Source organism: Apteryx rowi, unplaced genomic scaffold (assembly GCF_003343035.1).
Source record: "Apteryx rowi isolate R43461 unplaced genomic scaffold, aptRow1 scaffold_490, whole genome shotgun sequence".
NCBI lineage: Eukaryota > Metazoa > Chordata > Aves > Apterygiformes > Apterygidae > Apteryx > Apteryx rowi.
Genome location: NW_020450750.1, coordinates 213,670 through 226,835, shown reverse-complemented (window position 1 = coordinate 226,835; position 13,166 = coordinate 213,670). Strand labels below are relative to the sequence as shown.

The 13,166-nt window shown below is 40.4% G+C and overlaps 1 protein-coding gene across 1 annotated transcript in view; it reads right to left on the bottom strand.

Moving 5' to 3' along the window:
* FILIP1 (filamin A interacting protein 1) overlaps positions 1–13,166 on the bottom strand; it is a 112,355-nt gene that overhangs the window by 67,376 nt on the left and 31,813 nt on the right. Inside the window, exon 3 of the mRNA XM_026079030.1 lies at positions 1,956–2,231. Within this exon, the coding sequence (XP_025934815.1) occupies positions 1,956–2,225 (270 nt within the window). The 5' untranslated portion in view covers positions 2,226–2,231. The remainder of the gene's footprint in view (positions 1–1,955; positions 2,232–13,166) is intronic.

Sequence of the window (13,166 nt, the reverse complement as noted above, 5' to 3'; positions counted from 1 at the left end):
TCTGTCTGTTCATGGCTGTTGAGTAAACAGTCATGATATTTTATGGCATTTTTTTCTTCCCAGAATATTGGATGACCCTACAGGTACAGCCTGCTCTTATTCTCAAAACAAAATCTTCTCACATATGCCTATATAATGTTTGCTTTGCTGGTATTGAAGCAGCTTCAAAATAAACCCGCAGTCTGATTTGGCAGTCCAGCAAAACACCAGCCAGCCACCAGAGATGACTGCACATATCTGAAAATGAAAAGCCATGAAATGACACAGTGTATTAGGTCATTGTGACAGCCAGGAGGTAATACCAGAGTATTTACTTTGGCTGGAGTCTTYCTTGGCTCATCCTCATTTGTAGTGTCACAGTCAGGCCCTCATCTCAAGCCAAAGTGCTTTGGTTTGCCTACTTCATTAATGGTTCAACACAGGTACCAGTAAACAACTCAGATGGGGTTTTTTGAGATGACATAAAAAATTCTATAGATTAAGAGAATCATGATTCATTTCCTTCTCTAGCAGTAGCGAACAGAAGAACAGATGCACTTTACAGCTATGATCATGTTTGTCCTCACAATCCTGTGACCTAGGTAAGCTTTAGTAGGGTCTAACCTCTCTTGAGGACCTGTACATATCAAAACTCATAAAAGTATTGTCCAGGACAATGGAAGTTTTATCTTGGTGAACATTTTCAGCCCATACTACAGTGCAGATGTCAGCTATCTCCATCTTCTACAGAAGAATAAWAGCAAGCCTTTAATGGTTGTAAAGCTTGGCTATAAAATAAAAGACTAAGGTGAAGAGCCTTGTATTGAACAGGAGAATCAGTCAGAGAAAAAAGACCAAATTTATTACCACTTAAGACACATTAGTGACTTTCTTTGCCTCCCCTTTCTAGCCCACAAAGGTGACTTCAGGGTAAATCTTCCAGAACACCATGAGTATGATACATTTCTATTCAGGTTCRACTCTATTCACAACCGAAGGTGCGTGCTAGTTGCACCTTTTAAGAAGTAACATGTACAAGTTTTTTTATGAAGTGAAGGGACTGGGACATAAATTGTTTTCACAAGAGCTGGGCAGGTTTTTTTCAGCTTGTCCACAGATTCACTGAAAAATATCATTAAWGTGCAAACAAAAGTCTCTAAATTTGGTGAGCAGTTCTACGACAAAAAGGGAACACTTTTGAAAAGTCAGAAGTCTTCCTTTCGACTTTTTGAAATACCATGTTTCAGCTCTTTATTTTGAAATTGCGATTTCCCTGAAGGCAGAGACTCTTGAGAGTTCAGTGATTCGTCTTTAAAGAAAATCCTCAAAACTGGATGGAAACTTTGGGGATGCGAGCACAAAAACAGGCTGTCCGCCATAGGTGACTTACTACTGGGCTGAAGAAACATGCAAACCAGGACAACAGAGAAATCTTTTGAGTGAACGCTATGCCAAGAAGGAAAACTAACAGGACCTCACCCCACAGCGCATGGGCAAGGAACACTGCAAGCTAGATGGGATGGGCAGAGATTGGCTGAGCCCTGAGCAACATCTGAATACACAGAGGGTTCTAGACCATCTTATGCTCTTTTTCCRTATTAATGACTTCTAGATTTTTCCCTTCAATATTTCTTTTAAAGATAGTAATTACACTCACTGTATTTGCTTGTCTTTTTTCCAAACATATTCCCCTGTGAGTTGTATTCTGCCTCTTTTTAAATGTTCAGGACCGTCCATGTTTCTTTGTCAGTTCTAACAGGTGTTTGTAATTTTTCTTGCTTTGTTAGCTGCGGAGAGAGATACTAAATGAAGCAGTACTTAACACTGTGACTGCTCCATTAAACACCACCCTGCGCTGTTCTCCCCTTATCGTCCTTCCCTTATATTTGCATGTCAGGGTTGAGACCTGCGATTTCTGAAGGACCTAAAAATAAAAAGATACAGAGAAAATATCATAGAAAAGATGCTTGATTTACCTGCAATTCTCCTTCCATTATGCTGAGGAGTTTTATTAAGTCCGCTTTAGAAAGCTCTATGGACTTGTTCTTTCGTTCACTAGGTCCAGGTGATTTTGAGTGCCRTTTGACAGTTGCAGATACCATGACCTCATCTTCCTTCTGATGAGGTTTGTTCTTTTTCTTGGCATCCTCCTGAAGTTTTTCCTTCTCTGCATGGCTGATGACAGGCTTGGAACTGGAGAAGTGCCCATTAGACGAGCTTTCTCCACCTTGGTTTCGGGATCTCATCCCTATCTAGAAAGAAAAACATAAAGATGCATTTTATAAAAAAATAAAATTACTTACAAAAAGCTACAGCAGAAATACTGTCTTTTGGAAGAACAGCAGTCTTCTAAATGCTGAAAAATAGCATCAAGCTCAAGGGAAGAGGGTGGAAGGCTCAACTATTTCAGCAGTTCTGTACGTGGCAGACAGTGAATCCAGAGCATTAATTCTAAATTTAACAGAGTTCTAAAGTAGGGTAACCAGATTTTGTCAGCATGCCAAGATGCTGATATGAGTCACAATGTATGGAACTTAAAATGATGCAGGGAAATGACAAAGAACATTTTCCAGGTTCTCCTTTCCATCACTCATCATTTTGATTGTTCACAATTCGTCACTACAAAAAGAAACAGGTTGTTAAAGCAGACCTTATATTAATATAAGGGTTGCTGAGAGACAGGAATGTAATTAGTTTTATAAAAGCATATTCCTTGAGTATAAGCTCTCTATGAGTGGAGTGATAATGCATGACATACAAGGAGCATGCTAGTTTCCCTGAGTGAAGCGTTGGTTTTATTCCAGGTAAGTAACAAAACCTGGGAATGCAGACTAAAGCAGGTAGGAAACCCCATCTTGGGCTAAATACTGCATGAGATAATAGGCTGCAAGTGCCGTAAAGGAAAGTTGAAAGGAACTTTCAAAACAGAGCTCAAGAGGGCATGACACCAGTAAGAGGTAAACGGGTAGGATCCACACAGTCCTTCACGACTTCTCCAAAATTTCAGTTTGTAAGTAACATAGCCTTGGTTTCACACAGAACACAGCTGCTAACATCATTCTTTCTGAATATCATCCTCCCTAAACAGCCATCTTACCTGATTCCCTCTACAGGGTGCCATTCAGTATCCTCACATTAAACCCACCTTAGCTTAATCTGTCTGTCTTTTGTCTTCTCTTATAAACATCTCTCTGCTTTCTCCCCTCCCAGACCTGGTCAGGGGGGTTGCTACCCCTTAAAATCCTATTTACCCTGTAAGGTCTTGCCCTGTGTCACCGACTAGCAGCAGCACAGAAGACAGGATGGATTAATCACTGTGCATTTCATTACTTATCATTATTAAAAAGATGTATAAACACACTCAGACATGTTTATATATGGACCCATATTTCTATCCCGTCATGCTTCCTATGTTATGCTGAAGTAGGTCTTTGTAATTATTTTCACTGTTTGACACTGTAAGACCTTGATTGCTATTTGAAATCAGGACACTTTTGTCATACATGATAAAAAGGCAAAAGTGAATTTAGGCTTGGTTCAAGGCCACATTCAAAGGYAACAAGTAAGGTAGTGCAAATTTAAATCAAGTTGGTCTCCTAAAAATCAGATATTCTTCAATGTACTTGAAATTGCTTATATAACTGCCAAGGGAAACCATCAGGAGTTTATGTTGCTTTACTCCTTTGCTTTTGTATATAATCATATCTTCTGGTCCCTTAATTTTTGACTTAAACGCAGTTTAGCCAAGACAGTGTAAAAATACCAGAGAAGCAAGATTTGCACAGAAAGATATCTTGTTTTAGATCAGCTACAATTTGAGCAAACAGACTGAAGAAAGCTGAGGAAGGCTCTATATGCCTGAAACTCATCCACTTTTTCCCAGCAATATCAATAGATCTAATGAATAATATTCCTCCGCTTCCAAGTCTTTCCTCTCACTTAAATTCATCTCTGGATTTAGTTTGCAGCTTGTTCGTTAGTCAAACAGATGCTTTTCAATATTGCCAGCTTCACACATTTTGCTGATAAGGATCTCAGAGCAGCGGATCACTAGTGATGCGGCAAACCCTAAAATACATTGACTAATTGGCTTGGCTAATGTTACGCTGGGTCTGCTAGGGCTTGCTACTGACTTGACTCAAATCAGTGTTACAAATCTCGTGCTCAGATCAGCCTTACATTTTGGTAGTTTCATTCTCAACAGGAAGATTCTGTTTTTATTATCGTGGGTTATTCATGTCTTAACTTCATTAATTCAGTGGAATTCATCCAGCAGCATAAATAAGAAGAGAATTAGGCCCAGTACTTTCAAGAGAGTCTCGTGATGAGATTCCTTGCATTGTAGGCCTGCTCCTACCCAAACAATATGTGATACAGGTATACAATGGCCTCTAACTTCCTAAATGCTTATGCAGTGTGTTTTTCATCAAACAGTTTGGATTAATCACACGAATTATGCTTTCTAAAAACGGATCTCCATTATAACCATGAACAATACCTGAGAAGCTCAGGAAATCTTTTGGGTCTCAGGTTTGTAATGGAAAAATAAACATTGTACTATGTTTCCTCTCAGATAGGGCTTTTCATTTGTTTAACTTTAGTGGGTTTTAAACTTTCCAGCCATGCTTTCTCTCAGGAGAGAGCACTTGGGATTCAATCTGTCTCTATTTTCTGAGTATTTCCTTCGGAGTGCCTGTGGGCCACAGCCTCCAGCCACATTCATCTCTAAACCAAATCTACTTTTCATGGCTTACAGTGAATGGCTTCATGGTTGTAGAACATCCTACATGTTTTAAGAATAAATATTGCAAGTCTGTATTACATATGCTTTCCAGTGGAAGACAGATTATTACAGTACAGTGGATCCTGCTTAGTAACTTGTTGCATTAGCGATCTCTCTGTAGAAAGATGAGTCAACTATTAGAACAGAAGGTGCACAATTAATTTTAAATTTAACTCATGACTAATTGAGACACATAATCCTCTTCAAGCATGGCATAATCAACCAGATACACTTAGCTGGATATGTTAGACTTTACGAAAGGCTGTATACCACCCTGTCACAACTCAAGGCAGCCACTTTGATCCATCTATCCCTCTGGGAGTTGTGATAACAATTCATGAAGCATAAAAACTGAGTAATTGACTATAGGTTTATAATCATGCTAACAAAGAAATGATGAATGTATATTTAAAGTAGAAAACAGAATTAAACTAAAACTTCTGGCCAGATGCTSACGTGGTGTAAATCAGTTTAGGTCTACAAAGGACAGCTACCAAATTTATTTTTTTTAAGTCATTAATGCAGCAGAAGAGTAGTTTAACCAGTTGATCTGCATTTTCATATCAACTAGCTAATTAGAATAGGATTGTCACTAAAAGAAGCCTCCAGTCAAACTTTGGCTTTTTTTTTTAATTTCTTTAGCACTTGTAGATTTATTTTGCACCAACTCTTACATCAGTTAAGTGTGGCATTCAGTTACTCTCAGAGACATTGCCCCTAACAGCCTTTCTTTGTGTAAAAGCTTGCCMAAATGAGCATAACGTTAACACCTACTCTGTCTTCAGTTACGATGTTGATACTTTCCCAGCGTGTTTCCAAGTGCAAAGGTGTTGTGTGCTGAAGCCAGAGGTGCAGGTGAACTCAAGCTTAAATGATGACATAAAGGGCCAAGTTCTGCTATTCACACAGTAATTTCCAAAGAGTTTAAGGGCCAAAATCAACGACACGATCCAGTTATTTTGCAGAGCACTAGGGATGCAAAGCAGCTGTCAGACTGACGGAGCTCAGTAAAGCATCTTTTCTAAGTTAGAGCAGTGTGAAGTAGCCAGAACATACCTGTGATCTTGCCTCAAATACTGTGTTTTGGAAATAAGTGCTTAGCATTATCAGTCTGTATTTCTGAGAACATCATGAGATACAASAAAAGTTCCTGAGCAGTTGCATGACCTTATTTTGACATGCAAATGCCAAAAAATTTGCCTATCTGTTGTTGCACAAAGGTTCCAAAATTGATTTTTGGGGACACTGCCAGTCTAACACTGGTAACAAATGTCCTCCTGCTGTCTGCCCTGATCACATGTCTCTATATCATACAGCATTCCCAATCTGCTGAAGGGATTGTGTTTCCTGAAGAAATAGCTGGTATGATTTATAATGACTTTAGCATTTAATATTTAACTCAACTGTTTTTTTCCACCCCTCATCATATTGCAYATTAAACTAGAAACCTTTCCTGACAGCCTCCAGTCCGAACAAGAAGTCTTTATGTGATCAGTCACCTTGATTTCAACACTTATTGGCTACTTGTTTGAATATGTGCTCACAGCATTGGTACTTGGCATGTGAACTCTTCAGGTTCTCCTCTATTTCATTTGTCTGTTAAGCATAAAAGACAAATGCTATGATTATTTACTTGAGTCTGTATTGTTATTCTGGGCATGGAGCCTTCAGTTTTCACAAGTTCGCAATCCATACAAGATTTTACGAAATAACCTTTATGTTAGTTTCACTGACATCACTAGGAAATCTGGGAGGAATTTGCTGAGTAGGATGTCAGGAGAGGACAGATCGCATGCTGTTCCAAACCTTTCCCCCGTCTATGGCAAATTCTTCTCCCTATAGTGCTTGAAATGGCAGGTTAGATGAGACTCTGTTGTTATCTGTCTTTAGAATCAGATAATACAAAAGGGTTCTTTGAACTTAACATATAGCCCCTCATGCTAATTGTATGTGCTGATTTTGACTACATAGCACTTTCCCTTAAAATAATAAAGATACAAATAATGTTATAAAACAACAAAAAAGTTGATTTACAATCATGATATAGTTGTTGCTTTTGGCTATAAAGTTGTAGTCTGGAGTTCAGTTGCGATCTAACTGATTAAGATATCACATGAAAGTGCTGGGTTTCTGACAGACTAACAATATGTTGTAGGACTGGTGCAAAAAAAGTTTATCACTGAGCCAAAAGTGGAATTATTTCTCTTTTCCAGCTGAGGCTTTGGGAACTGTATGGTGGGGAACGATATCTTTCAGAGGCTTTGGAATGGGGCAGTGTGCTGTGCAAAAATGCCTCTTACGCAGTGGAGATTGCTGAGGACTCAAGCGCTGAATGAGCCAGATCTCTGTTCAGTGATCACTGATCAGCACATAGCACCAGGAGTAAAAAATAAGTTAAAATATGCTCCAAGTGGAGACGAAAGCAAATAAAAATCACAATCAGTTTTGAAACACCCTATAAATGGGAAGAAGAGCTGGAAAATATTTAAACAAGTCAGCTTGTATCTGCAAGTAGTGTATGCCAACAACAGCAAAAAAAGGAGATACCTTCTGAGGCTTATGGAAGATAGGAAGATAGGGATATCAAATTGACCTTGTTGTCCTAGAAGGTCTCAGCAAGGACCACCCCAACTGGGGATGGGTGGCTTCGTCCCAAGGGATCCAAAAAGCCAGAACCAAGGCTGTGTGGCCTCACTGGTGTGGATGTGATAGGAGAAACATTTAGAGATGCAACAGGTCACACCACCTCAGAGACTGATTAAAATTATTAGTGGGTGGGTTGTTTTTCTGAATTCTGCAAATAATCACTATTATTGATATGTCTGGCAGAAGAAATGAACAGGAATCACACTATCAAGAGCTTTTCATGTGGGTTGGTAGGAACTGATGGCTGTGTTGTGCAGAGGTGTGTGCTGAGCAGTGCTGCTCGGTTTGGACTCAGAGACTGCAGGGAGCAGACGTCTATCAGACTGTGGACTCTGAGTGATAACTGGATAACTCAGTGCTGAGGGGAGGCAGGCCTCATTCTTGGTCTTGCTTTTGCAGATCAATCCAGCAATCCTTTCAGGCATGCTGGTCAAAGTGTTTAACCAAATGACTAACACAATGAAGAACGGAACATATATCTACCCTTAGCAATTCTGGAGTTTCCTGAATTTTTGAACATTCAAGGCCAGAGCACTAATCCATTGTACTCTCCGAGCCTCCCCCACTCTGTTGCCCTCATATGCATCACCACATGAAAAGCAAACAATAAAAGATCTTTGTGACTTTTGACAGCGGTATACATGGGAGTTCTGAAAGTTTTATGTCCTTTTGTGAGAGTGTGTGCCAGCTGCTTGCTGTCATTGCTGGGGTCCTGGCACAGAGGTGCAGGTACTCTAATCCATCAAGACAATTCTGTACTCAGTAAACAGCTTGAATAACCAAGACACAGGGCTGTAATCCTTGTACAGACTGGGAAAGTCCTTGTGGTTACTTTAGGTGCGTAACTACACTACTGCCTTCATCCTTTCTCCTGGTCTGCTTGCTGCAGTGGAATAGCATTTGCCACGCCGGCGTTAGGAAAAGCCGCAGTCACGCACACCTGCTGAGCTTCTCGCACCGAAGGTGCAAGGTCCCCGTTCGGCCTCCGGCTGGCGTTGCCCCCACGGCCAGGTTTGCAGCCCCGGCGCGCAGAGCATGGCTCTGCGGGCGCCCCCCRCTCCGTGCTGCCAGTCGTGAGATGCAGCTGGTCGGCCCCGTCCCTGGTCTGCACCTGCTGCCCGAGCTCCTGGGGCCGGGTAGAGGCCACGGGATTGCTCAGAGGAGCCTACTCAGAAAAAAGATATTCCCCAGGGACAGYCAAGTGTCACAGTCTCTCCCTCATTTTGTAATATGATGCATGGAGTCTCAGGGGCAGAAGGAACTTGAGTAGCTTTAATTATGAGAAAGGAGAATTTGTCCCTATTAACGTCCTCATTTGTCCTCAGTAATAATATGGCAAAAATGGGGTGGCCATTTTAGATCCTGGACACAGATTATTTTCTTCTATCAAGTAACTGATAGCTCAGTGTTTCCTAATCTACTTTGGTGAACTTTTCTTTTAAGTTCCTAGCAAACAGTATAGAAAAAAACAAAATTATAGCAGATACACTTGCTGAGGTACAGCATGAGTTTCTGTAATGTCTTTTTGTTTTATCAAAGATTTATTTTATAGCTTTTAAAAATGAGTCTTCTAATTATAACAATGGAGCATAATAGCACATGGATTGTATTCACCAAGGGTTATATTCACAATAGTTCCTTTACTTGAAAAGAGAAATAAGAATGATAAGGATAAATATATTCTAAAGCATAAAAGAGATTTCTGAAAATTCCATATTCAGGTGCCATTCTGAATCTACTTGAAAGTTGAAGAGAACTTCACAAAACTAAAAGAGGAAACCCAGTCATCACTAAGTCAGATTTATACTGCTTTAACACCATTTTCCTTAATTCCAAGATAAACTCTTCTCTGGCTAAACTATGGCACAGATTTACAGAGACCAGAGCTCATGCTGGTTTAATTCCATTGACTTTGTCATTTTCAGACAAACTTGTGGTCTCGCTTGGAATATTTTTGCTTGAGTAATGTACGCTGACCAACTAAGGAGTAACATAGACTTGTTTCACAGAGATTCATGTTTCCCAGGCTTCATCTGAAAAAACATCTTGGTGCATGAGGTATGAAGAATGATAAGCTATTAGATCATCATCCAGTCAAAGAAAAAAACCTTTTATATATCATTCTCTCTGTATTTTGATTACTGTGCTTCCCAGCTGCCAGGAAGTACAAACAGGAGTCATTGAGAAGAGAACAACTCAAGTAGCTGACACCACTACACAAAAATGCATCTAGGTCTGAAAATGGTTTACATATTCTCCAGAGTGGCTTTGTGACTGAAAAGGAGTGGCTGGGAACAACAGACGTGGCAGAAGCACTAACTGTCGGTAGGTTTCTACCTACCTAAGGGGTCCTCTTCCAGGCCCTTTCCATCCCTTTGGAGCAGCCTGTGTCCAGGACGCTTCCAGATTTGCAGGAGAAAGCCAGACCTTTGGTGGAACAAAGTGCTCCAGGCTCCTGGGACTTGCTCTCCCATCTGCTGGAGCATGTGCTTGCTCACCATCTCTCTGGAGACACAGCCACTCTCTGAGGGATGAACATTGGGTCCTGTCATGACTCTTTACATATTTTACATATTTTACATACTTACATATTTTACAGTTTTCCTTGGGGTTACAGCCCTCCTTGGGTTGCCATTTTGATTGAAAATCAGACTGTGAATTTCAAATGTAGATACAGCCAGCAATGTCACCACTGGTTTCAGTTCAAGCCTACTAAACATTTATTTTATCATCTGACAGCTAGAATAGGCCTGGAAAATGATCGGGCAGGTGATGCAGATTAGCTGGCCTACCAAAGATTTTTCACTTCTGCAAATGGTGCCGAGCGAGTATTAGTCATTTCTGTGTTGGTGACAGCACAGGACCGAGCTTATATCCTAAATCAAATACCCTGTGAACTTATAAGCCATGCTATAACCCTCTTAAGTAGTTTTTAAGAACCACTGCTCCTGTAACAATGCATTTTCTGCTTCCAGGATGGCAGGAAACTGCTGAAAGCAGCAAAACACAGGAGCAGGCTGACAATAATCACAGCTGTTGTCTCCAAGTCCCTTGTCCCTAACCATACAATGACGTACGCCTAATGACCAAAACACCTAAAACTGGTACATCACCAAGGGAACACAGCATGGAAAGTAAGGTCATTCTTTGATCCYTGCAATTCTACTTTAGCCTAGAAATGTATACTGACAAAAGCATGCAGCAAATAGGGAATGCTATTAGGAAATAAGGAAACTATTATTTTTCTCCTTAATTTACTGCTGTGTCAATTTTATTTTTTTTTACCATGAGTGATCAGCCAATTTACCAAATAGTTCAGAAACAGTTTCTTCCAAAAGAAAGGGGGAAGGAGGGAGTCACAGTTTTCTAAACAACCCATTTCAACTTTTCACTTCAAAATGATTCTTTATTTCAAAATTACTCAGATTTTAAGAAGCGTGAAACAACAAAAAGCTCAATGTCCCAAAAGCAGACTTTAAGCTTTGGATCAAGGYGTTTTGTTGTCTTTTGCTGACCAGACCTGAATCCTGTATTCTTTTCAATAGCCAGTTTTTTGCACAGCTCTGATTTCACTGAAACCAGTAAACAACTACAGCTGCATTTTATACTTAGTATATTTCTATTTCTTTTGGTTTATAAACACAACCAAAAAGAATCAGAATGTAGATGCCCTCACAGATTTTACAGCAAAGGAAAAATATTATACAGAAGACCTGTATCTTCCACAAATATTGCCTCCAAGAGACAACAGCGTAAAAACACATCTGCAGCATCTCAAATTTCAGCTGTCAACCAAAGTTGGGAGCAAGTCTCAAATCTCTCTCAGTGACTCCTTTGTGGGGAGCTTCAGTTGCTGATAGACATAGAGGTCCAGCTTGCACACGAATGCCTGGCCTATTGGTGAGAGGTGAATTTAACCCCGTCAGCGAGAGGGCTGCACTGCACTTCCCAAAAGGTTCCTCCTCTGTGAAGGCTAACTAAATTCAAAACRAGTTAAAAATAGTTTCAAATACTAAACCTGCCCTTGAGTTTCACTATCAGTTTTGGTGGTTTTACAATAACATTCTTCCATTTTGGAAAAGCAATTCTCTGGCTACAGCTCTATTAGAGATTAACCACATTCAGAGCTGCTCTCTGACTGCAAGACCAGCTGTCCTGGAAAATCCTGCAGGCTACTAAACCCTCTTAGCATCCATAACACTCTGGCTGCATCCAAACTGCCCACTAGGAATAGTTCCTAGCCCGTGCTGACTCCCAAAACATGCCCTTGACGGTTTGGGAGGCTGTTAAGCAGCTTGGCCAAAAGTACGCCCAGGACCACTCTGAACATTTGAGAGCACAGACCTTCCGGTATCTGTGCTCAGGCCCTGGCACTGTTTAACTTCCAAGTATCAACACAGCCTTTCCACTCGCTCCTCTGCAGCCTGCTTCTTTACAAACAAAGGGGAAGGGAAAACTAATCGGCCATGCAAAGGGAAGGTGCAACTCACCATATATATACAGTGCACAGAGAAAAAATAAGCTCAAGGTGCCAGGAAAGCACAAAGGAACATGTATTTTTTCAAGTAAAATAAGGTTAGGTCAAGGCAGACAGAAGTATACTATGTATTCTAGAGGTGTATTTTTAAGTCCCTACTAAAGGATGGTCTGAAGATACAGCAGTTCAGCACAGGTCATTGAGACACACCACAGCTAAAGYAGGCAGAGAGGTTGCAGACCATTCCCGCTTCACACTAAGCCACATCTCCTGGCTTGTGGTGGGCTAGGTCACACAAAATTTGAACTTTTCCCCTCTGTGTCACTGAAAAAAGGACTAATGCGGCAAGGTTTGAGGTTCACTAGCCGTGAGTGACGCTTGCATTATGCAAAGTCCTGGGCTGCAGTTGTCATTACCATTTGTAAAGAGGTAGAATGAAAGGTCAATCTTACCTCACTCCTGGCAGTGCCAACCCAGTGACTATCACTATTTCCCAGTAATCCTGCAGGCTCACCACTGACTTCAGAACATGTGGCAAAAAAGTAAAGAAGTAAATGTCAGCCTACCTGATTTAGATAACAGCAATGCCTCATGCTGACAGGGAGCAGCATAAAAAACTGTGGACACCTCACCTGGCCATTGAAGATGGCCTCATCCACTTTAATAGTTTTCATATGTGGAATCCTTAAGCAGGTGCCTCTTCTAGATCTTGTTTTCAAAATCCCTAGACATTTTCTTCACTTGAAAAGAATGAAGTTAAATAATTATTCTGTATCTACAGGTTGAGCTGGGTTTGATGTATTTTTGAACATCCTGTCAATATTAATTTACTCAAGACTTCACCTGCCTTTTTAGTTCAGAGAAAAGAGTCAGGCTAAGCTGAAAATGTAGCATAGCTACCCTGAGTGGCCAAGGAAGAGAGAAGGAAGAAGTGGATAAATATCCCTGCACAGGCATGGTCTCACATTAACATAACTAAAATTAYAGGCTGCCAAATTCAACTTGCTTTATGTCTGTGACTTCTTAAAATCCTATTTCAGCAGGGATAAAATTGAAGTGAATTTCATTTGTCTCACTGCAACTAGCCAAGTACCTTGCCTTACTCAGACATACACAGACCTGATCGGTAAATAAGGTAAGAAAGCTGCTTATAAATAGAGAAATCACTGTTTCTGTTGAGCTATTGAAAAGCTGTCTGAGAAAATATTTTTCCCAACAGTTAGGTAATGTCTAAGCATTACTTATTTGTTTACTTAAATATTTTTCAGCTGCCTTCAAGGA